The sequence below is a fragment of the Frankliniella occidentalis genome, unplaced genomic scaffold (assembly GCF_000697945.3).
Source record: "Frankliniella occidentalis isolate FOCC.00 unplaced genomic scaffold, Focc_3.1 Scaffold79, whole genome shotgun sequence".
Classification (NCBI taxonomy): Eukaryota; Metazoa; Arthropoda; class Insecta; order Thysanoptera; family Thripidae; genus Frankliniella; species Frankliniella occidentalis.
This window is the reverse complement of record NW_026267209.1, coordinates 752716-775282: the sequence shown is the minus strand read 5'-3', so window position 1 is coordinate 775282 and position 22567 is coordinate 752716. Positions and strand designations below refer to the sequence as shown.

The window sequence follows — 22567 nt, the reverse complement described above, 5'->3', positions numbered from 1 at the left end:
CATGTGGTTTGTCTTTGGTCTTGCTTGGAGTTGCTTGCGATGGCAGTGGGCTGCGACGAGTACGGCGGATGCTGCAAGCCGTACTTTTCGCAAGAAGGTCCCTATTTCTAGTTCTACTGTTCCGCATAGAGGCTTGCGGACGGTCATACAGAGTGATGACTACTCGCACGGGGGCCGCAAGGCGCCGACGTGGTGAAAGTGGGTAGGCAAGCCTGCCTGTATGCCTGTATGAGGTGCAGCATACCCAGAAACGAGCGAGGAGCGGCCGGATTTTTTCGACTGGTAGAGACAGTAGAATAGAATTATACTTTATTAGGGTAAACTCTTTTAAGAGGCAGCCTTAGGGACGGCTCACAAACACGCAGCGCTGCACCGGCGAAGAGAGGAAGCCCGCGCACTGCGCGGGGGCGATATCCTGAGCCGGCTATTTATAGGGAGAGTCGCGGCCATAGGAGACCCGCGCCATCGCGCTGCCATGCCGCCCCTTCGAAACGACATCGATATTCATCGAATTGCGCCACGCCGTCACATTCGAGGGGTTGTTGGTTTGGAGTCTCGCCGTCTGTATGCGGCGAAGAGAAATCATCAATGATTGGGCGCCGCCAGGGGAGCGCAGGGTGGCATTCCCCTGGAACAGGTCTGCCACATCGCGCCCGATTGGTCTTCTTCCCCAGGACTGTCAACAAGGTAGCGAAGGTGAGCGCGCGAATTATTTAGCATTTCCGGGCATTTCTTACAAACCGTGGTAATATTGTTGCTCCAACTGTCCCGGACAACGCACGCGGAATTTTATCTTTCGGTCTGCGTTTTAGGTACCGGTATCCCGCGTGGGTTTGGAGGGAGGGGGGTGGGGTCATTCCCTGTGAGCTACGTCGCTGTGAGAGGGTGGGGGATGGGGTTATATAGCCATGTTGTAGGGGTGTTGCTGGCTGTGTAGAGTATCATCCGAGATTGTCACTTCTCCAAATACACCAACAAACTGGTGATTCGGAAAAACATTGAGAAAAATAAAAACATGAAAAAATGGATGATGCAGAGAGGTATACAATTTGTATGTAATAAAACAAAACCTTCATGTGTCCCTAAAAATCATTTATAAGAGTATCAAGAAACGTGCTCTAAACAAGAAGATAAAACAACAAAAAATATCACAATATATAAATCCTATCACAATTAATTGGGTACATGCTGCTGTCCTAACACAGGACGGCAATAATATCACATTTGGTGCAGAATGTCGTAATAACATTAGGTGCAGAACACCATCAAAATAAACCAGCGAGCAATGTTCAATGAAGGCACATCAATTTGACGTCAATCTCACATCAAAAATGAAATTTTGATGCAAAAATGTCCCAGTTTTCACAAAATTTTGATCAATTCACAACAATTTGATGTAATTTTGATTGATGATTGCTCGCTTTGTAAAATCAATACCAATACATTTCACAAACCAACACACACTACAAAACACAACACACAAAGTGGAATGGCCGGGAATGGTACACACAGCAGTGACAATAATTATGTTATTTTCTGTTGGCACACAGGTAATCCGAACAAGATTCTGGTAACCACATGAACTGTCGAACTTCCTCTTCGTTAGATGGACAGCAGTGTGGTGTGCTTTCCTCAACAAGGGTTAATCTGATATTTTCCATCATCTGCAAAATAGAAAGATTGGTTCTCAAAATTCCTGGACTTATTATTAAAATCAGTACATCTAAATATATGAAGGAATAATATATAATAGAGAGAGCGAACAAACCTTTCTATTTTTTTCAGAAACAACAGCATGATCTACAATACGTTCTGGATACTCTTGTCCAATGTAACACCCTGCCATCTCTTGTACTTTAAGTGGTGCTTTCCAGGGTTCATACAGATACTCTATAGGATAGTTCCTCAGTTCTGGTATGTATCTCCTATGCAAGAAACCCAAAATTTCAAATAGAATAAAACATTAGGAAACATAAGAAACAAACCTTAAAACTTTAAAACTGAATCGCACCTAATGTACTCTCCTTGTGGGTCTAGCCTACGCCCATAGTTCACAGGACACACACAAGAGCTGCAATCTAATAGTTGTTCAAAGGCTGAGGAGGAGACCCACATCCAGTTTCCTGCACACAGAGACCAGTCGGCATCCAATAATAAGCGTAGGAACAATCGAAGACCGACTTCCCAGCTTATCCATAAGTCCCCCCTTGTCAGAAAACATGCCACTGCATTACGAGCAACATGGTGAACCCATCCTTCCTGAAGAAAAAAATGTTAGATTGGCAAATTTTATTTACAAAGATCAAAAAACTATGCATCAAAATAAGAAAATATAAAGAAATTAATAAACAACAGGCTTACCTGATGTAATTGTCTCATGACAGCATCAATAAATGGATATCCTGTTAAACCATTTTCCCACTTTTTGGCAAGATCTTCACGATTCTTAGTCCACGGTAAATTAAGACAAAGGGGATTGCGCTCCATTTCACCATAATACGGATTTTTTATAGACATTGTATAGAAAAATTCTCTCCAAATGAATTGTCCTGTAATGCTTTGATTTAACTGAGTATGGCCCAAATATATTTTATTAAACATGTCATGCACAGCCCAGTAAAATCTGAAAGCAGAACCAAGGGGGAAAATATGAAAATTAGGGACACACACAGTAAATTAGTACAATATGAAAGAGAACGAGAGATATACTTTCGAATAGATAGGCAACCAAAACTTAAAGCTGCACTTTGACTGGAAGAAGGACCTAAAAGATTTGGTCTTGCTTGGTTTGGCAGATAAATTCCGTCTAAAAAAGCCCTCTCTTCAACTTTCAATCGATCTTGAAGTTTTATCAGGGCAGTCTGCTCTCCACCAATCCACCTATTAATTTGCTGATCTGAACTTCTAGTTTGGAGGTAACCCAATTGTTCAGGTGTTGGTATGGAATGGTATACCTGAAAATTTTTAATGATAGTATAAGATCCAAGATAATGTAAAAGTCCTGAAAACACGTCCAGGAAAAACTTACTGTTACTTCATTTCCAATATTAAGAGGCAGAAATCCAAATTTCACTCCCTCCCATTCAGGATCTTCCACAGGTCTAGGTGGATCACCGACTACAGACAAAATGTGCTGGAAAATTAAATTTTAAAAGTAAAATATCACTGTAATTAAGATGCAAAAATGAATATCTTCCCTAATTTTCCTATCACCATACCAAAAACATTTCATAGGTTAATGGTGGAACACCGCCATTGGCCTTGATAATATCAAGAGGGTTCCACAGAGTGTGAGATATTTCTTCTGTCCATTTGATTGTATGTTGATCGAAATAGGCTTTCGCTTTAGAATCCCGAGACTCCCACATTGGTTCTGGATCCTAAGATGGCAAACAGCAACACATTAAAATGATATTTGAGAAATATATTTTGGGTCAATTATTGTGAATTTTCAGTTTAAGCAGATGGAAGGAAACATAACATAGAGGAAACATAACATACCTGCTCGAAAGAAACTAATTCCAAAGGCACAATATTATGAATAGCTTCAAACACTTTAACAGGGTCACCCTTGATGAAGTGCAATTTCCCTTTCTTTGCACGTAACTGTCTGTCTAAATCTTTTAAGCTCTCCAGAAAAAAGCGTACTCTGTTATAACTAGATTCCTTAGTAATACCTGTAACCAACAAAATCTTTAGTCAGAAATCATACAAAAACAGTAAGTTATAAGAACGATCATCACTAGACACGAACCTGCTGTTTCTCCATCAAAAATAAAAATGGGGTAGAATACATTTTTAGTTGACAATGCTTTGATTAAGGCAGGATTGTCATGAAGACGTAAACCTCTTCGGAACCACAGAACAGTCGCCTTATCACACATGTTATTATCACTCGTAGCCATTTAAATATCAAGACCTTTCAGACTGAGGACTGAGCCCCAATAAATTTCGCCCTTGGCTTACGTAACCATCTGTATCATCCAACCCTTCAACCCCAACCCTTTCATTTCCTGCACGTGTCCTACTAACGTGCCTCCCTACCCCCTCCTAGAACTATCTGTTGCCTGTTGTTGTTGTTGTTGTTGTTGTTGTTGTTGCTTGTCGTCTGCTGACGCTGACAAACGTCTTTCTATCTTTTCCTCTTTCTCATCTCTTCACACTTCTCTTCTCCTCCTTCTCTTTCCACCTCTCTCCCTCTACTTCTCCCCCCCCCAAGCCTCTCCCCTACCCCCTCCCTCTTCTACTGCCACTCGTGTTGTGTTGTTGTTTTTGTTGTTATTTGTGTCGGTCAACATAACCAAACCAACCGCGCTAGAGTTGGATGGATTGAAGCTGGAATTGAATTCAGTGTTTTATTTTGTTCTACACAATGAATGAAAGTACTGATGATGACACTGGGGTTCCGACCATGAGTGGAAAGTTACTTTCGTAAGTTTAGATTATTGATTATGGTCATTCATTAACCTCATTTTTGTGCAGTTTATTTATTTCACCCCTGCCAGCTTATGTGTGTTTGTTCCATTTTTAATTAATAAAAATTTGTCTGCGCATTCTTTCCTTGTTAATTGAAGTTAAAAATTTCATCATGAGGCGTGTTTTTTCATGTTACATGTTATTTATTTCTCAGGGGAAAATCACTCTTGCAAGTCCACATGAACACTGGAAAAACCTTACCCAAAGAAGGATCGAAAGAATTTAGACCAACCAATTCATGGATGGAAAAGAAACAAGTTCAAAGTTTTCTCAATGAGCGGAAAGAACTGCTAGAGGAAGAGAGAGTTGAAAAGTGGTAATTCTTTTGTTACTGTAGTACACTTAAACACCAAATTACAATTAGGGGATTGTAGTCTCATATTAATGTATTTATATTTTAGGGGGTGCCTAGCAGGAGCTGTATGGGACCATAAGAAAAAGCTTGCTGAAGTTACGAGACGTACTGGGAAACATTTCCAAACCCTTGGGTTTGAGAAAGAGGGTGCTTTATATTTGTACCCTGAAGAAGCACTCTTTTTGCTAGAAACGGTTTGTTTTTGCCTTATTACATCTGTACTTAATTTTTTTAACCAAATTTTTGTGCTTGTTATTTTTAACGCAAAGTTATTTTGCAGAATAGTCTTGAGTTAACTTTTGGTGGAGTTCCAGTAAGTATCCAGCAAGGATATTCACTTTTAGTAGGGTCTTCCACAGGCTGTGACTTAGATGAGTATAGAACATTTTCTTATCTTTTGAGGCAAGGCTATAAACTTCTTCGTTGCTCAAATAAGCAAGTTCACACTAGATATGAGAGAACCATTCGTCTTGATCAGCACGCCCCTGTGAAACGTAAGCACCCTGGCCAGATCAGTGATGAGCCAATTTCATTCGGCAAAATCAAAACAGAACTTTGCTCTACAACTATAAGCAGCTTGCTAAGTCAACATACAGCAACTAAAGTGATAAAACATAAAGAGGGAAGCAAAAGTGTTCTGGATGAACCAAGGAGAGAAAGAAGCCAATTAAAAAACATAAAACAAGATCATGAAAAAGATGGAGAATCTGATATGAAAATAATCTCTAAGGACAAAAGGAATGTTGCTGACAGTCAGTTTACTGTGGAGAGGGATGACCAGCACAACATAAAAAGAAATGAAAGTTCAAAAACAGATTTCAAAGCAGTGGATCAGGAGACACTGAGTGAAATTTGTGTGAGTGAAAAGCAAAACAGTCAACATGCTGAAGCAATTGAAGATAGCAAAACTAACCAGGAAGAAGCAACTGACAGAAATATAGAAAAGGAATGCAATACTTTGTCGGAGCTTCATCATGAGTCACAGGAATCTAATGAATTGAGTTGTTCTGAAAAAAGCCAAAATGCCTGTGTTGAAGGTGCCAAAACAAAAGCCTATGACTTAGCTGAAAGTTTATTGTCATTAGGCAGTGTTATTGTTGGCAAAGAGTCAAAAACAGAAAATTGTTCTGATTCTGGAACAAACTTAAATGTTCTCCAATCAGAAATTAGAAAAATGCTTGGTGCTCACATTGAAACAAATGTTTCTGAAGAAGATTTAACTGCAGTTGCATCAAGTGCTGCTTGTACTATTTTATCTCATATGACAAGTAGCGGGAATGTAGATGAGGCGAAGAAATGTTCCAGTGCTGAAATTTATGATGAGGATATTGCTAAAGAAGGTGAAGAAATCTGTGCAGAACAGAATGACCATTTTCGTAAAGAAAACTATGCCCATAATTCTTCTCTGAATGGAAACCCTGAAGAAAGCTTGAAGAACTCTTCTGAGTACAGTTCAGCTACTACAAAATGTATAAATGATGAGGAAACACCCACATCTCAAATGGAAAATCAAACTGACATTCTCAGTTATGATTACTCACTCGACCAGACGTCCATTGATAATAGTGAAAAAAATGTTGAAAGCTTCCAAGATAAAAAGCGTCTTGCTGGAGCAAGAGATCTCAGTGAGGAACTTCCTGCTAAAAGAACCAAGATGGTGGAGAATGATGACTCTTTAACAGGGCACCAAAATTGTATTTACAATGTGAATAATTTATCAGAGAATCATTCATCTGTTAGTGAGGACTATGAAAAAAGGGTTCAGGAATCGCAAGATAAGAAACATCCTATTTCTCCAAATGGAGCAAACAGTCTATGTGATCGTGTCAAGAGATCTAGAGTATCAGATAATACAGATTCAGAAGTGGAAATCATTGATGTTGTTCCAGAGAAAAAGTTAGTGGAGTTTGTTAATCTCTCAGATGAATCATCTGAGGATTCTGTTAAAGGGTATGTGGTAGAGGATTATGACAATGATGGCATTGAAGTTATCGATGTCATTGATGTTTTGGATTCATCAAGTTCTGATAGCAGTGACAATGACAGTACAAGCTCTGAAAGTGACAATTCAGTCATTGTAGAAGAAAGCAAAAATATCACATGGCAGGAAGAACGCAAAAAGATTCTTGAAATGATACCAGATATGTATAATCTCTCAGAAATATCTATTGTACCACCTAGATCTGACCTACTTCCAGAAAACGTTCAACCTCAACATAGTCAATACATAATTTCTCGCAGAGGACTTCAGAGTGAAAACAAAGAAAGACATTCATCAAACTCTCATTCATCTCAAGATATGCCACTATCTGTTGATTTTGATTCACAGCCATCTTCCCTGCAATCTTTTTGGCAACCCCCAGCACCTGTCTATGACATTGCAACAGTTCAGGCTATTGCTCAGCTTATTCTACCCATGCTTGGACTTTCCCCAAATATTTATCAACAAAATCAGGCTTGGATGCCAAATAATTCTTGGTTCCCACAGCGTTCAACATGGAATCGAGAATCTCATTTTAATGTGCAACCACCACATAGAAGTAACTGGATCAACTCTCCAAGAGGAAGAGGAAGAGGTTACTGGACCCACAAACCACACTTTACTCCACGTCCTTTTAGAGGAGCTAGAGGAAATAGCAGGTTCATGTCAAGACCAAATTACCATAGACATTTTTCTCCAAGGTATCCATACCAACGTAGGGGCTCAAACTTCAGTCATCAGCAACGTAACTTTGGTCAATTTAAAAGTAAAGAAACATCTGTGTCCAATCCAAATGACCTTTCAAAAGATAATGAGATTGTACCATTTCATGCACTACCTCAGAATGAGTCTGATGACAGAAGTGATATCCCTGGCTGTACTTACGAAGCACATGAAGAATTGAGTGAGATTCGACCTTGGGCCAAGATCAAAAATAAGGGAAAAGGAAAGAAGCCAAAGAGCTCAATGCAGAGCAGATACTTTAGCCCACCTAAAAAGTATACTCATATGCACAGAGTTCTTGAAGAAAAGCAAGAAGTCAGTAGTTTAAATTCTGATGAGTGCTCTGGCAACCAAAGTTCGAGCATTAAGTCTGAATCAAATTCTAGCGAAGAGGATAATAAAATTGAAAATTTACATGAAGATGCTGATTCAAGATCACAAGAAGAAAGTGAAAATACAGATGAGAGTTGTAGTTCCCCTTCAGGCACAAAGCCTCTACTCTCTCCAGAGAACTGCACAAGTTTTGGTAAGTTTTTGTCCAAATAATATTTTCCCCCCCAAAATGGTGTAGTTTTATTATCTCTTAAATTGTTTCAGCTTCAGTATTTAAAACTTTACAAGTAATAAGGGAGGCGGATACCAGAACTTTAGTTTCAAATCTGCATGAAGATATTCCACATCCTAAGTTCGACATGTTTTCTCCAAACACGCCATTCAGGAAGGGAAGTCCGCCTTCTCCAGATTTTCACCTTTGTATAGTGGGGTGAGTATTATTGAAAACATTCACTTAAGTTTTTTCCAATTTGACACCCAAAATTAATTACTAAATCCTTGCAGGTATACAGATTCTATTCCCTCACCTCAGGCATTAAGAGCTTTGAGTGAAGCATTAAATGACTCAGTTCCTATTTTATTTGCTATTGTTAGCCCTGATTCTATTAGCTTCATTCGTGTATGTGATGTAGTTCTCCCCTGTATTAGCAATTAAAAGTATCTGCCAAACATTTCTTTTAATATTTACTTGTTTGGGGTGAAAAGTTATTACATTGTCCAATAACAATGGATATACCAAAAAAACATGAATTATTGTTATTACAGTAGTTTGTTTATTCTGTGTTTTGTTGTTTCTTGAATGGACAAGGAATTAAAAGCACTAAATATAAAGAAAATTACATGTAGCATTCTTTATTAAACAATCTTTGATGTTTCACCCTTCTTGTTCAAAGGCATTTCTACAAGTGTCATAAAATATTAAAAAATAGTAGAGTACAAAGGTGGTTGAACTCTGTACCATATTCACTTTATGCATAAGATCTCAGGCAAAAATACTTCCAGGAGCACATTAGTAATCACAACAAAGTAACTGAGAGTTTGAATTTCTTTATCACTCATGTACCACATTAATTTCTGCACATAGGATTCATGGCTCAGCTACTGTTAGACCCTATGGGAAATAAGAAGAGGTAAAAAAAACATTATTAGGTCTATACTTATCGATCTTGTACAAAGCAATGAAAGTTAATGTGCAGCTAAGCCTACATGCGGTGTTCTTGAAAAACATCTTAAGCTGCCCACCTTTGGAAAAGTTTCATGGTACAGTGTGCTAAAACAAGAAAATCACCCTCATCTCGAAGAGAAAATGGCAGAGTCGTGTTGCTTTCAGTCACATACATTCAAACAATAACACACAATTGTTTGTATTTAGTAAAGAGTATCACTTCTTATGAGCCAATACAAAAATTGATTTGGTATACATTCTTATACAATATCCACACATTTGTCATCTTTCTCATAAAACCACGTTCAGAAAGTCAGAAAAATCTGAATTAAAATCCTGCTTTCAACACTAGGTGCTGTACTAATGTGCAAAGGACTGTGGAGGATGAGACAGTATTTTGTGTGGATCATTGTACTTGGCAAACATGTGAACAGATCAACACATTTACTGGTAATAAGTCTACACCCACTACATGAGAGAAAATAAATCCCGTATATAAATATTAAAAACTAGAATACTAAATTAAGTTGAAGTACTCAGTTATGTTTCTTTGAGAGAATAGCAGTTCCTAGGGAAGAAAGGCCTCGTGATGTTGCAAATGCACCAGAACTTTGGCCCCAAAGGGCGTAACGGCCCTTATCCCTGACGGGGGATGGGGTGCAAAGACATACGAGTGCCATATTGCAGGGCAAATAGTGCTATCATTGTCTGCGTCCGATGACGCAAAACTAAACTCAATTTTAAGAAAGAAAAAAAAAACAGACTGGCAAGATTTCATTTTAAAATCATGTATTTTCAACACACAATGTATACCTCATGAGTTACGAAAATGCACACCAAATAACAATGAAAATGCTTACAACTGAAATAAGTCACATGTTTACATAATGGTTTATTTATACATCCCACTGAGAGCAGAAGGCACAATGTGACCTTTTAGTCAACACAATGTAGCTGAAGTATAAAGAATACAATTTGGTACTATTCATTTGACAATGTATGAGGTATAATAGTATTAAAGGAAAAAAGGAAAATTGTAACACTGTTTAGAACATGACTGATCCCAAATGGGAGGAACAACCCTGAACACTGCTAACTTTCCCGGATAAATTTGCAGAAAACACTTAACGTAGGCAGTGCATCACTGAACCACCGTCAAAAATATAATAATAAACATGCAAATTTCATACTAAGCATGGAAGCTTTCAAAGGCTTCTTGACTCCCCAACCCTTGATCTTGAGAAAACAAAAGGAGAAACTACGTATTGACATATCTACTAACTAGAAAATAAATACACAAATGATTCTCAAGTCAGCTTGGGAGAGGTAAGGACAGCCAATGACCAGTTCAATGCACTCTTAGAGTGATGGAACAGCAATCCAGATGCTAGTGCAGGTAGATAGCAAAACAAAATCTTTCTGCGTAAACAAATCATATGATTCATGCCAACCCACACGCAAATGGAATGTTCAATCAATTAGAGATGGGGACAAGCAGGACTTTCAAAACCACTACAATCACACATTAAAAATAAATAAGCATTCAACAATGTTGACATAGATATAGCAGAGGGAATTTCATAACTGATGAAGCCCAAATCAAGGCATTAATGAACGGTCTGAGCATACATCTCTATAGATGAGAGGTCCAGAAACCAATTAAGAAAAAATCATTACTTTACATGTTGATGACAAATCTTGTAAAAAACTAGTGAATGCTCAAAAAATCTTGCTAGTTACCAAAAAGACAAAATAAAAAGTAGTGGTGACCATGCGCCATTATCACTAGCAAATACATAAAGTGAACCAGCACTTCAATCTTGCTTCGTATTTCAGTAAAACAAAGGAAATATAACATCCAGAGGCAACATGGTCATTCAAATCTTAAAGAAATTCATAAAATACTGCTGTTATAAGAAAACAACTATTTTTCTTTAGACATAAAAGAAATGACAGCTGTAAACATAAGACTTACAAAAAAAGAAGTGGAAAATATGTGGGTTTAGAAAAGTGACCCCAGTTCATAAACCTAATTAAATTAAAAGCCTGAACACAGAAAAAAAAAAGTGAACATGGACCTATTGAATATCTGAGTGAACATGGAAATGCTAATAGAAAATATTTGCAACTGGGTGCAAAAAAATTGGGGAAGTCAGCAGTATTCGACTGACCATAAAACTCCTGCCTTCAAATCTGATTCATGCTAGGTATATGTCATGTAAGATAGAATAGCTTATCATGAAGGTATCACATCAAACATCAGCCAAACAAACAGAAATATTGCCACTTAAACAATGTCACATGAAATTCAGTCAACTTGGTTGAATACCCCTTAAAATGATTCATAAGAGAAAATTATACTTCACAATTCAAAAAGCCCTGCTCCAATTAAAAACATCAGTGAAAAGAAAAGCACCTTTCTATGTAAGTATTCCAACTATGTTTTTCAACAAGTGACCTCAAGTTGGAATATTGAATAGTTTGTTCTAATACACAACCGTATTGGTCATAAACAAATTTTTTTTAAAAAGGGAAAAAAAAAGAAGAAGAAAAAACTCCTTTCCAGGCCATTGCTTACTTTCATCCTTGACATTGCCACAATCAATTTCTGGCCTTATACAAAAATATGACGCCAGTATTCAGCCTTCAGAGTTGATGAGATGTAAGCCGAGCATGTGCAGACCGTTCACTTAAATTATCACTGTTTTAATACGTAGATATAATTAATTCTCACAACGAGCCGTCACTTCATACAAACATGATTTTCTTTAAGAGGAGACTGTCCAGAAAGCACTACCATTTTAAGATTACGCATCAAGAGAGATTCACACATCCATGCAGCTTGCTTACTCAGAAAGGAACGCTGTTCTTCAATAACTTTTCCTACACATTTTTATTTAAAAGGGGAAAACTCCAAATGGTGTTAATTTTATAATATTCAAGTCCCGTTTCTTGGTCTTCCTCACTAAAGAAAAACGAATAAAATAAATTCAAGTTGTTCCTACATAGTTTAATGTGACAAGTCATGAGACTATGTCACTTCGCTTCTTCCACCACTTCTGCATTGGTTTGTGGTTGCACTTCCTCATCCTGATCTGTTTTCAACTTCTTGGCCACAGGTACCTCACTATCATCTGACTTTCTCTTCTCGGTTTCAACAGTGCTTTCTTCCGTTGTTTCAATCACACTGCTCCTTGACTCTTCCTCCTCAGTCGCTGACCCTTGACTGAGAGCTGCAATTGGAGTTTCTAAAACAGTTGAATCATTTGTAGCAGAATCTGAGGTAGCAATGGAGTCATTAGTTTCCTCCCCACCAGCACCATTTGATGCTGATTCTGGTTCTACAGCAACAGGTCCTGAAGATGCAGGTGTCAGAGGTTTGTCCATTGAATCTTCGGTAAATGAAGTGGTTGAGTTCTCATCCACATTAGTGTCAGAGGCTGTCACTGAGGCGGATCCTGACTTGCCATTATTAGCAGGATCCAGATTGCTGTCTTCTGAGCTGGGATCTATCACCTGTGACAAGGATAAAATAAAATTATAGTAGGTAATACTTCACCGACAGCCAAAATTAAAAGAGTTAATTATCGAAAGACCAATTCACTTACTGGTGTCTTCGTAGCAGGAGATTCAACATCACCATTCTGATGTGCGACTTTTCCATTTTTGACAGCTGATGGGATAGAGTCTAGCATTTCTGGTTTCAGCTCTGATGCCACATAATGCGTCCACAAGGCAAGTTCAACATTGTGGGGATTCCATAATGTAGAAGGGGATCCTACAAGAGTCAAACTTTGATAATGGAAGAGTACAAAATCAAGATGATATAAATCTCTGTAGATACCAAGAAACAATACCTTCTGAATTCAGCCTTTCAACAGTTTGCTGAATATGTTGAACAAAATTGAGGTACTCCTTTGTAGTATAATCAATGCCCTCTATTTCGGGTATAGCCATAAGACATTCATCAGCCATGAATGGAGCCTTGTCTGGCGCAGCTGCAGCCAATAGAGCTAAAAATATAAAATAAATGTTAAACTAGTTAAAATTGGGCCAAAATTATTATGAACAGCAACTGATGGGATATAAAATAAGAACAAATAGGATAAGAAAAATGAAAAACAGTTTCGGAATGCTACTACACATTGCTTAATTACCAGATGCCATAGTTGTCCCAACGCCTTTGAGGTTGCTCAGCGCAGTGATTGCCTGTTCCAAATTAGGCAGCTTGCGGAAAGCCTTCTTTGTTTCCAGCATTACTGCTCGAGGCGTGTTCACTTTCACCAAATAGGATAATTGAGGATAGAATTTTCCTCGCTGGAAACAAAATTAGAGAACAGTTACAACTCACATTCTGTCTGACAAACAAGGAAATTGAAGTGTCAATAAGAATGAAAGTGTGCCCCTTGCATACTGTGCCACACACATCATAACAGTATGACATAAGAAAACATTTAGAAAAGTTAAATATTTAAAACAATAATTTAAGGTCATTTAAAATCTGTGTGGGCTAGTGTCAACCAGTAAATTTCTCGCATAGCCACACACACTTCAAATTAAGAGAATATGAATAAGAAAAAATATTTGAGTCTACAATTTGACAAAACTTACAGTTTGTTTCCATTTCATTGTTTGTACTAATTCTTCATGGTTCAAGTGAGCATCCTTTCCTCGGCTTTTTATTCTCTTTGGTAGTTCATTCTGGTACCTGATGACAATATATAAAAAAAAACAAAAACATGAACAAGCTGATTTGTGATGTACAATGAAATTAATTGATTAATTTAGGGGGTTTGATTATGCAGGGGAAGACTAAACAAAAAGGGCATTAATTTGAATAAGGTACCACTAACTTGTAAACAAGATGTATTATTGATAGAAAAGAGCAATTTAGATGCAGGCATAAAATGTATTATTCAAATATCTAGAGTCATTCATTAAACAAGATTGTGACTGAACTGAGTCCAATGTTTACACATGAGAGGTTGCTAATGACATTTCGCCAATAAAAATGATATCAAGACCATACTTAACACAGAAAAATGTTGTAGGTGTAGAACTCAAACTAAGGGGACACATTTCAAACGATGTGAAAGGAATATCTGTGTGATTTCACAGAGCGCGTCTACGCGTCTAACCTCCGCGGTGCCCTGAGCTTTGCTCCTGGCATCCATCCTTGACGGCCGGACGCGCTTGGTACACATTTCCCGTGCAAGAAATTATGGGAGCTAGGTATAGACACAAAAGCACATCGAAATCCATGCAAAAATAAGTATGAATGAGGGAAAATGTGGAGCCGCGATTTGGAAAGCCGCGATAACAACTCTTTGTTCGAGTCTCCATGTTGGATTTTGAGATTGTTTGGAAGTGGAACAGAACTCCGATGAGACCGCACACAAAGATAACCCCATCGGTTGGTGGCCAGTATGTTTGACAAATAAAATTACAAACTGTAAGCGGTACGAGGTAGGGAGAGAGAAACATAACTGGAACCGACAGAGTGTGTTTCTAAGATATGTAGAACTAAGTAATCCACTCAAGGCAAACGTCAGCGGCCCGACATGACGCTACCACCAGTTCGACCTACAAGCCTCGACGCAAGTCTCAAGAAAAGCCACTGTCCTGCAGCCAAGAGCTTTTCTATTCATTCCTTAACTAAGTACATGAACACCGGAATTGATTGAACCCGACAGAATGTGAATTCAGCATGAAAATGACGTTTAAAACGCTCAAATCAGCATTCAAATACAAAGCAAGGTTCAATGACATCATACACGGAATTTTCGAGAGCTTTCAGAGCACGAAATACTCACCAATTGTCCAATTTTATGAGTTCTTCTGGTTTCTTAGCCTTCGTTTCAGCTTTGAGTCTGAGTGCTTCGGGATATAAACTCAAAACATGATCAAATTGGTTTGAAGAACCCTCAGTGAAGAAAGTTGCTGTGTCTCTTACGGAAGCCATTGTGATAACTGTGGACTGCCAGAGCAGTTTGCCAAACGGACGCGAGAGAGCACTACGGTTCGCTGTCTCCCCACCAAAGTTGCACCGGAAATATTTTTAGTATTTTAAGTTAACCATGGGAATTTGAATACTATTTCAGGATTACAAATCATGGTCCGATTTTCAAAGTTTGGGTGAATATTTAATGTGTCTTTGGGAATACTTGAAGACAGCGGAGCTCTGCGAACCCCTCCCGCGCTGTGTTGCGGCAAGGTTGGGAACAGTTACAAGCGCTGCGGGGCAAGGGGTAGAAATACCAGGGTATTGAAAAGGCTGTACGGTTCCAAAGCCTGAAAATTCGAATCATGCGCGGTCATCGCGCACCTGATTTTTCTCTTTAAGACGACGCATTTGCTCTCCCCGGTGGGATGGCGAATTGAATTAATAACTTGAGTTAGTGGTGGAAGTGACGACATGAGCTGTTTTGGTGGGGATACGACGGACCTTGGAGGGGATGGACAGGAAAAGAGGGGCAAGTCAGAGGGGTGGGAAGGAGGAGGCACGGCGGAGAGCTCTGAGCGCCTGAGCCGGCAACCGGCTTTTGCAAAATTCGCGTTTGCGTCAAAAGTAGTTTAAGTCATTTTTGGACTAAAAGAAAGCGAAGGTTTTCAGCTATCTATCTCGGTACTTTTATTATTTCTTCGAGGCAGCTGTAAATCCAAAATCAAATTCGGGCTAGCAGCCTCCATCCACTCCACACCCCACACCCCCACCCGCCTGCACCTCATATATATGTGAGGAAAAAAATAGGGACGAGAAAATCTAACCGGAATCGTCGTTGTGGAAGGGCAATGATGGGTTTTAAGTAACCATGTATTGGATTCATATTTATTTAAACAAGGAGGAAAGAAAACACAAAATTAATTTTGTGTGAATACTGGTACTCGTTCTTTACAGAGACCCTTTCAGTGCTAAGTTGCTTTACATCTATATGGTTGTAGAATCAACGAGTGTTGTTCTGTCAACATGTGTCACGTTTCTCTGAGAATATATATTATTATTAAACATGTACCATATGAAACTGGATGATGACGAAATTAAAAAGAAGGCTAAAACGGGCGCTATTCTCGGCATTCCCTTCAGGTCACAAGACAAGAGCATTGTTGCAAAAGTCGGCGCTTTCAAAAAGATGCGCGTTCCGTGAAAACCAAAATGAATATGAATCTACAGTTGGCGGCACAATAGCAGAAGCAACATCGGCAGACGGGACTTAGACTGAAAACTTGTGAAATCTGTTAAGAGTTCTCAAAATTTTGCTATTAGACCAAAACAATCTTCATTGCTTCCAGTAATACTAGCAAACGAAGTTTCGAATGGTAGTATTGTCATGTCTGTATGCGCTTCGTGTTCCAAGATGAAGATTCGTTGTGCGGCACGGGTCTATCGACTTAGAACGAAAACCAGCGAATTTTGTTAAGAGTTCTCAAAAAAGTAGTGTCAAACTTGAAAAAAGGTCCATTGTTGGTCACGCCTACAACATTCCCAGTTTCGAATGGTACAAGTATCATAAGTGTACATATTCTGTACTCCGAGCATGAATAGCGTTACGCGTGACATCGCACTGAGATCAATACTCGTTCTTCTACCACTGAGTAGGTGCAGGTGGTGGTAAAGAACGAGTAAAAAAAAAACACACAATAAAATGAGTGTACAAACGTAGTATTATGTGTACTTTGCTTAACACAACATAATTGTATGTGTTCTTCCTGAATGAAAAATGTCTCAACTTGAAACGCTCACTCTCAAAATGTAAGCTTTCTGTTTTTTTAAAAAGGAAAAAAGGGTTTCAAAGAAGAAGAACCTAAACAACAAAGTCTTTGAAAAAAAATATCAATTTTAATTTAATGTGGAAGCTGGGTAGTACAGTTCAGTACATACCGAATACACATAAGATAAACTGCAAAAATTTCATTTAAAACAGTCTTCAATATTAATGACAGGTTCAGGTAAAGTGCAGAAAAGCAATTATCATTCAATAATTAAATTCATTAGATTCATTCATTCATTCATTCATTGAGATCACAGACACAATTGGAACTTGGAAATCATTCCCCCTCATTCATTGAGTTATCACCTCTACCTCCATCTTGTGAGTTTAAATGGGCATAAAGCTTTGCAACTTTATTCCCATTAGGACCTACATCAGAATTTAACAGTCCATGAAACTCAGGTCTGGAAGTAAAACAGAAAAACATTTATGTTGATTTTATAGCACAATTGTTCATCGTTGCTTTATTGAATTTTTCATACCTATTTGCCTTTGAGTCAGAACTAATAAGAAAGTCCAACACAGTTCGATGACCAGAAGAATATATGCTGTGGGTGTTTGTCCTAGCTTGACCTCTAATACTTGAAAGTGGAAGAGATGTTCCTGACATTGGAGGAGGAGACATAGGGGAGTCTGTTGTAGCTCTAATAACACTGACTCTCTGTCCATTCACACTTGCACTTGGAGATGCAGCCATCCTAGTAATCACAAAACAAAATATTAGTAATAATCTTATAGCACAACACCAAATACATATGCTTTTAACAAAGATTTACTTACTGGTCTAACTCCCTCAGTGCCTGGTCTAGTTCGACTTTGTCATCTTTTCTTTCTAATTTAACCTTCGGGTCATCATCTGACCGATTTCTACAATCTAGGAGACAATTGAGAACAGCAGTATGTTGGTCTGTGCGACAGTGTGATCGTATGAGTGTTTCCAGCTCTGCAAACATTTGTCTATACTGCTCATCCCTGAGAAGATAGATAAAAGTCTTCCAAAATTAATAAAACTGGTAGGTGTCTTATTTTTAGTTAATAATTCCTGTAAATTTTGTTTCATTTACCTCTTGGGTCCTTTAGTTCGCTGACCACTTTGAGAAGGCTGCAATGGCTCATTTCTTGATTCTTGTGCTACCAAGTTAAGAATTACTTGCTTACATTGAACAACTTCTTCCTCACTTATTGTCTCCTTGACTATTGCATTTAGTAGAGGATCCAAATCCTGTAAAATAAAATAGATTCCAAAATAAATTTTTAGATAGTTACATATAGTAGGAAAGAGAAGATCTCCGTTTAATAATTCACTGAATTTTGCTCACAGGTCTCAAATTAAAAACACTTGTTGAAGAGATGGTTATTGGCCAATGTTTGGTAAATCGTTCTAAACGTTGTCTCATTCGGTCCAGATTAGATACATCATCTTTGGACAAGGAATCATCATTCCTTTTCCTTTTCAAGGGTAAAAGCTTATTCTTTTTCATTAACTGTCCAAAGTCCTAAAATTCAAAGCAAATTGAAATAAATTGAGGTATATCACTCATTCAATTGCTCTAGTAATCCAATTTTAACATATTATTCTTACTGTGATTCGATAGTCTGTTACTCTTCCTCCTGGCCCTTCACTGATAGAGGGTGGATCTTCCAGCACACTTCTAGATGTTCCAAGAGTATGTACAAATATTTCTCCACCATGAGCAGCCAACATATGAGATGAAACTTTACCACCATTTTTACGGGGCATTTCAAGCATTACTGATCTTCCATTAAGAAGAAAGTTGATTAAACAGGATGATGGTCGACTGAAAGAAAAAATAATTACGATCTCAAAACTTACAACATACTTGTAAGTGGGCAGCAAACACCCACCAGGAATTGAACTAACTCACCTGTTGACATCAACAGGTGTTATTCTATGCATTGCAGTACAGTGATGCATTTCTGCTGCACTTGCTTTGGGAGTACACCATTTCAGGGTCACCGTATCATATTCACGTCCCTCACGGAGAGTTTTGACTAATGCAGTGTCTTGGGCACTACCTAAAAAATTACCAAAACTGATTAAAAACACAAAAAAGTATTTAACTCCATGTAAACGAATTTCACAACTTTCAGTTACAATACATGCACATCATATAATATTTGTTCTAAAACTACAATGACTGATGGAAAGAAAAATTAATAGGAAAATGGGAAAGAGCAACTGAACAACAATGTAAAAACAACTTTGAGAATTTTCTGCCACATAATATGTCTAACACTGTACCTCTTAGATATCCTTCCTCTTTGCATGGAACAAATAGATAGAATAGTAAGTAAATGTGTATACACAACAAACTAAAGGGTAATAAAATGGGGTACTTTGGGAAATCTTATTTTGAAATAAAAACTACTATACAGCTAATAGAAAGAAACAATATAACAACAAAAACCTTTGAGTATAGATGCATGTGCTTCTGACAGGTGAAAGATTTCTACGTCATAATTGGCTGAAGAGCTGGCGTTTTGTTCCTCCTTCATTGGAATATTTGTTACGGTGGTTGATGCTAAATCATAATGTTGCAGGATAAGGTGTGAAAGCTTCACTGCAATGTTGCCGTTAGGCAGAACAGCATGAACCTCAGACGTTACTGTTGATGAGATCTGAAGAGCACAAGTAAAACAATTAAATAAGTAAATGTTTTTGAAATCTCATAGTGGAATTATCAATTTGGATTTGATGATTACTAGTTACCGTACTCACATCTGTGGGAGGCACTGGATTGACAAGGCATGGCTCATTATTTCTTGAAGTGACATTTAAAATCACAAGGTGGCAATGATTAATAGGTATCAACCTGGCAAACAGAAATTAATATTTTTATATGAAATAAGAACATCTCAGGAAAACAAAATGTGAATGACAAATCAAGAAAAAAGATTAGCTCACGTATCAGAGTTTGCAGCTTTTTTGTTGGCTTGGCTAACAAATTTAGCAAAAGAATCTTGCAGGTGTTTGATTGACTGATTATCTCTTTGTGAGGTAATACATATAACTCTGGATCTGTTTAAAATCTAAAAAGAGCAATAATTTAAAACATAAAATAGATACAATATATATTTGAAATATGGGAAGATCTACATAACTATTCAATTTTATATAAATCATGCTTGTACCTTAGAAGCATTTTCACTAAGGGAGGTTCGTCTCTCATGCTGTATGTCAGTACATTGGCAAATTGAGTCAACTGCAGCCTGTAGGCCTGGAACTACCGAGTTTTCTGCATGCACAGGTCTTGTGGCAATGTTTGGGACCCCAATCATGCCAAGTTGATTTTGAATCTGTTGAGTGCAAAACAAAACAAAACCTTATATTTTGATTGCAAAACAGTTTTGGGTACTGCAATAATACTTTAACCTATTTTCATACATATGCCAGATTTTGTTGCGAAGGACTCCAAGAATTTAGTACATGTCCTTGAATGTCACTAACAACGAAACGTATCTGAAAGAGAGTTGAATCTTTTACTAAAACAGCAAGATTGACAATTATCTGAATGAAACAACAAAGTAAATTTTCTGATATGTCACAATATTTCCAGAGCAGTTACTACAAGACGGGAAGTCAGTAATCTTACATATTTTCTTTCGGGAAATAGGTCCCACACGACACGACAATATTCCAGAGCAGATTCAACACTGGCTGTCCATAGGCTTTTGTAAATGGGTGACAAGGGGATCATACTGACGCCTCTTGGTTTATTTCCCACATCCAGTTCAACAACAGAATCATATGATGAACCGAATTGTGGAGTGTGATCCAACACAAAAACTGTTTTGTGATTAGCAGGGAACATTGCTTCTGTGTCCTTCTGGATTTAAAAAAGAGATAGAAAGAGAATAAGTAAAAAAAATTATAACCAGTAAAAGAGGCAAATGTCAGAAGTATTTTAAAAATTTACATTGGACATTATTACTACACAGCTAACATAACCTCCAAAAGGTAGGTAAATTTACTTACATTGGCAACAAGACAGTCCTGAAATTTATTTAGGGTGAAGAATTCCTTACGAAGGAAGTATTTAAATCACCAGTCAAAGATAGAAAAGCAAATTGCAGCATAATTCACTACTAAATTTCAAAGAAAATAACAGCGGCTGCTTGCTTGTTGTTAATACTGACGCAGACGAGAGGCTAGTCGAGTATAGTGCATTTACGACGCACACCTCTAACATAATGGTATACTTTCGTTCATGAGGAGTGCTACTGATGGAAACAGCAAATTAATGATTGGTAATATTTTACTTGGGTTCATAGCGGCAGTCTAAATATTTTCTGACGTCGTGAACAACATGTTCACAAATGTAACTTATTTTCGACGTGGGAAGTCAAACTGAGGAAGGGGAGGATAGAGAGAAGGGGTGGGGGAGGGGGATAGACTCGAAGAGATTGCGCAGCGAGGCTATAGGCGTTTGGCGGGTAAATGCAACTAAAGTTTAATAATAAGGTCTTAAGAAAGTAAGAAAACAGATCCGATCTCTGTATTGGTGTGTGTGTGTAGTCGCCGTTCCGCGTCCCAGCAAGCCCGTAAAATACTTGCACGGGTGCAGGCGTATTTGGGTACTTGTCTATCGTCTGTAGCCATGGCACCATGTGGCCCCATGCGAATAGGCAACCCGCCCGCACCCGTGCATGCGGGCTAGTACACGCGTTTGCTGGGACGGGGCACAGCTCCCAGATAGGCGTCGCGGGGCTTTCGCGGTTGTGCACGTGGATACAGCTCAACCCGAGGCAGACCAAGCAAGCCACGGTCGCGGAATGCGTGCGGCGGTGCGGGGTTCGCGGGCCGGGGACTTCCCTCGGGACAGGCATTAGCTGCTCGCGGCCCATCCGCGCGGTATGCCTCTGTTTCCGTGAAACCTCCTCCTCCCTCCTCCTAACTCCCCTCGTTCAGGTCGCAACCGCACCCCTGCTGCTGCTGCTGCTGCTGCACCTCATCCGCCCGCTGGCGGAGCTGGCGGCCCTGGTGGTCCAGAGAGACGACAGGTCTTCCCCGTCAGCGGGCAGAGTTAATTCATTCTAGAACTGAACCCTTGGCGAGAGGGGAGGGGGGGGGGCTTTCCCTCATCCGAGTATGCCCGCGGTGCCCCGCTCTCCGCGCCGGCGACCGTCCTTCCTAAGGCGCCTGCAGGGAGGCCGATAGGCAACCCAACCGACTGCTGTGGGTTTATTCGGCTGCGGTGCAGTTACCAAGGGGCTGGACCGGCCCATCTGGTGGGCGGTGGGCCGAGAAACCCGAGGGGTTTATCAGCTCCGCAGATTCCATTCCATAGGTTCCATAGGTTCCATAGGTTCCGTCCATAGGTTCCATAGGTTCGCGAGGAACAAGACGGGCGTAATTGAGTGCTTTTTCCGTCCGCATTTCGGAGCCCACGGTCGTGTCTCGATCTCCTCCTGGCGCGCAGGGCGTGGCGTGGCGTGACTCTTGCGGCTAATCGCATCACGGCATACAGATTCCTCGCGAGCGGGACGCAGCGGGCTGCAGCAAGGCAGTTGCAAGGTATGGCATGAGGTATGAGGCCGGTCAGGCATTTCCATCGAAACGCTGCACTCTGCTGGAGTGCGCCGGCTGCTGCTGTTGTGGTCTGTGAGTAATTATCACTGCAGCACAAGATTATTGTGACGGTCTTGTTTGCTCGTCAGCCCCCGGCTCAGCATCCCTGCATTCAACGCGCGCGCCTGTGTGTTGTGAGAGAGGGAGCATATAGGCTTCGTCTCGTGTGTAAAAC

General features: G+C 39.3%; 4 protein-coding genes across 7 annotated transcripts; 1 reads left to right on the top strand and 3 right to left on the bottom strand.

Moving 5' to 3' along the window:
- The first annotated feature begins 42 nt into the window (after positions 1 to 42).
- Positions 43 to 9203, top strand: LOC113209130 (uncharacterized). 2 transcript variants are annotated; one of them, XM_026426504.2, is made up of 6 exons: positions 43 to 696; positions 4631 to 4792; positions 4878 to 5025; positions 5112 to 8061; positions 8133 to 8298; positions 8373 to 9203. In XM_026426504.2, the coding sequence occupies exons 2-6, from the start codon at positions 4656 to 4658 to the stop codon at positions 8521 to 8523; spliced, it is 3552 nt and encodes a 1183-aa protein (XP_026282289.1). In that variant the 5' UTR covers positions 43 to 696; positions 4631 to 4655; the 3' UTR covers positions 8524 to 9203. The 2 variants fall into 2 exon arrangements, with proteins under 2 accessions (XP_026282289.1, XP_026282288.1); XM_026426503.2 differs by lacking the exon at positions 43 to 696 and adding an exon at positions 4223 to 4431.
- Positions 1072 to 4078, bottom strand: LOC113209132 (cryptochrome-1). Its single transcript, XM_026426509.2, has 9 exons — positions 3755 to 4078; positions 3502 to 3677; positions 3219 to 3380; positions 3029 to 3133; positions 2710 to 2954; positions 2362 to 2623; positions 2012 to 2259; positions 1769 to 1925; positions 1072 to 1664 (listed from the first exon to the last, which is right to left on the bottom strand). The coding sequence occupies exons 1-9, from the start codon at positions 3903 to 3905 to the stop codon at positions 1530 to 1532; spliced, it is 1641 nt and encodes a 546-aa protein (XP_026282294.1). The 5' UTR covers positions 3906 to 4078; the 3' UTR covers positions 1072 to 1529.
- Positions 9204 to 9805: 602 nt separating the features above from the next.
- Positions 9806 to 15039, bottom strand: LOC113209134 (uncharacterized). The gene is made up of 6 exons (XM_026426511.2): positions 14847 to 15039; positions 13645 to 13741; positions 13191 to 13350; positions 12891 to 13046; positions 12642 to 12811; positions 9806 to 12549 (listed from the first exon to the last, which is right to left on the bottom strand). The coding sequence occupies exons 1-6, from the start codon at positions 14993 to 14995 to the stop codon at positions 12070 to 12072; spliced, it is 1212 nt and encodes a 403-aa protein (XP_026282296.1). The 5' UTR covers positions 14996 to 15039; the 3' UTR covers positions 9806 to 12069.
- A 1809-nt stretch (positions 15040 to 16848) lies between these two features.
- Positions 16849 to 21151, bottom strand: LOC113209179 (integrator complex subunit 13). 3 transcript variants are annotated; one of them, XM_026426577.2, is made up of 15 exons: positions 20800 to 21151; positions 20417 to 20647; positions 20209 to 20283; positions 19956 to 20120; positions 19729 to 19853; positions 19543 to 19636; positions 19232 to 19442; positions 19066 to 19083; positions 18689 to 18839; positions 18385 to 18601; positions 18122 to 18298; positions 17867 to 18024; positions 17583 to 17774; positions 17285 to 17500; positions 16849 to 17206 (listed from the first exon to the last, which is right to left on the bottom strand). In XM_026426577.2, exons 2-15 carry the CDS (start codon positions 20633 to 20635, stop codon positions 17080 to 17082), a joined length of 2145 nt encoding a protein of 714 aa, XP_026282362.1. In that variant the 5' UTR covers positions 20636 to 20647; positions 20800 to 21151; the 3' UTR covers positions 16849 to 17079. The 3 variants fall into 3 exon arrangements, with proteins under 3 accessions (XP_026282362.1, XP_026282361.1, XP_026282363.1); XM_026426576.2 differs by having other exon boundaries at positions 20417 to 20650; positions 20800 to 21150; XM_026426578.2 differs by lacking the exon at positions 19066 to 19083 and having other exon boundaries at positions 20417 to 20650; positions 20800 to 21148.
- Between the last annotated feature and the right edge of the window lie 1416 nt (positions 21152 to 22567).

Excerpts from the sequence above, each read along its gene's own strand:
- LOC113209132 (XM_026426509.2), bottom strand. The coding sequence starts at position 3,905 with ATGGCTACGAGTGATAATAACATGTGTGATAAGGCGACTGTTCTGTGG. Across the intron at positions 2,624-2,709 it reads GGTTGCCTATCTATTCGAAA|ATTTTACTGGGCTGTGCATG; the intron begins GTATATCTCTCG and ends TTCTGCTTTCAG. Across the intron at positions 1,665-1,768 it reads TTTCTGAAAAAAATAGAAAG|ATGATGGAAAATATCAGATT; the intron begins GTTTGTTCGCTC and ends TCTATTTTGCAG.
- LOC113209130 (XM_026426503.2), top strand. The coding sequence starts at position 4,373 with ATGAATGAAAGTACTGATGATGACACTGGGGTTCCGACCATGAGTGGA. Across the intron at positions 4,432-4,630 it reads ATGAGTGGAAAGTTACTTTC|GGGAAAATCACTCTTGCAAG; the intron begins GTAAGTTTAGAT and ends TTTATTTCTCAG. Across the intron at positions 8,299-8,372 it reads TTTCACCTTTGTATAGTGGG|GTATACAGATTCTATTCCCT; the intron begins GTGAGTATTATT and ends AAATCCTTGCAG.
- LOC113209134 (XM_026426511.2), bottom strand. The coding sequence starts at position 14,995 with ATGGCTTCCGTAAGAGACACAGCAACTTTCTTCACTGAGGGTTCTTCA. Across the intron at positions 12,812-12,890 it reads TGAAAGGCTGAATTCAGAAG|GATCCCCTTCTACATTATGG; the intron begins GTATTGTTTCTT and ends TGACTCTTGTAG. Across the intron at positions 12,550-12,641 it reads CTCCTGCTACGAAGACACCA|GTGATAGATCCCAGCTCAGA; the intron begins GTAAGTGAATTG and ends TCCTTGTCACAG.
- LOC113209179 (XM_026426577.2), bottom strand. The coding sequence starts at position 20,635 with ATGTTCCCTGCTAATCACAAAACAGTTTTTGTGTTGGATCACACTCCA. Across the intron at positions 19,854-19,955 it reads TTAGTGAAAATGCTTCTAAG|ATTTTAAACAGATCCAGAGT; the intron begins GTACAAGCATGA and ends TGCTCTTTTTAG. Across the intron at positions 17,775-17,866 it reads CGAACTAAAGGACCCAAGAG|GGATGAGCAGTATAGACAAA; the intron begins GTAAATGAAACA and ends CTATCTTCTCAG.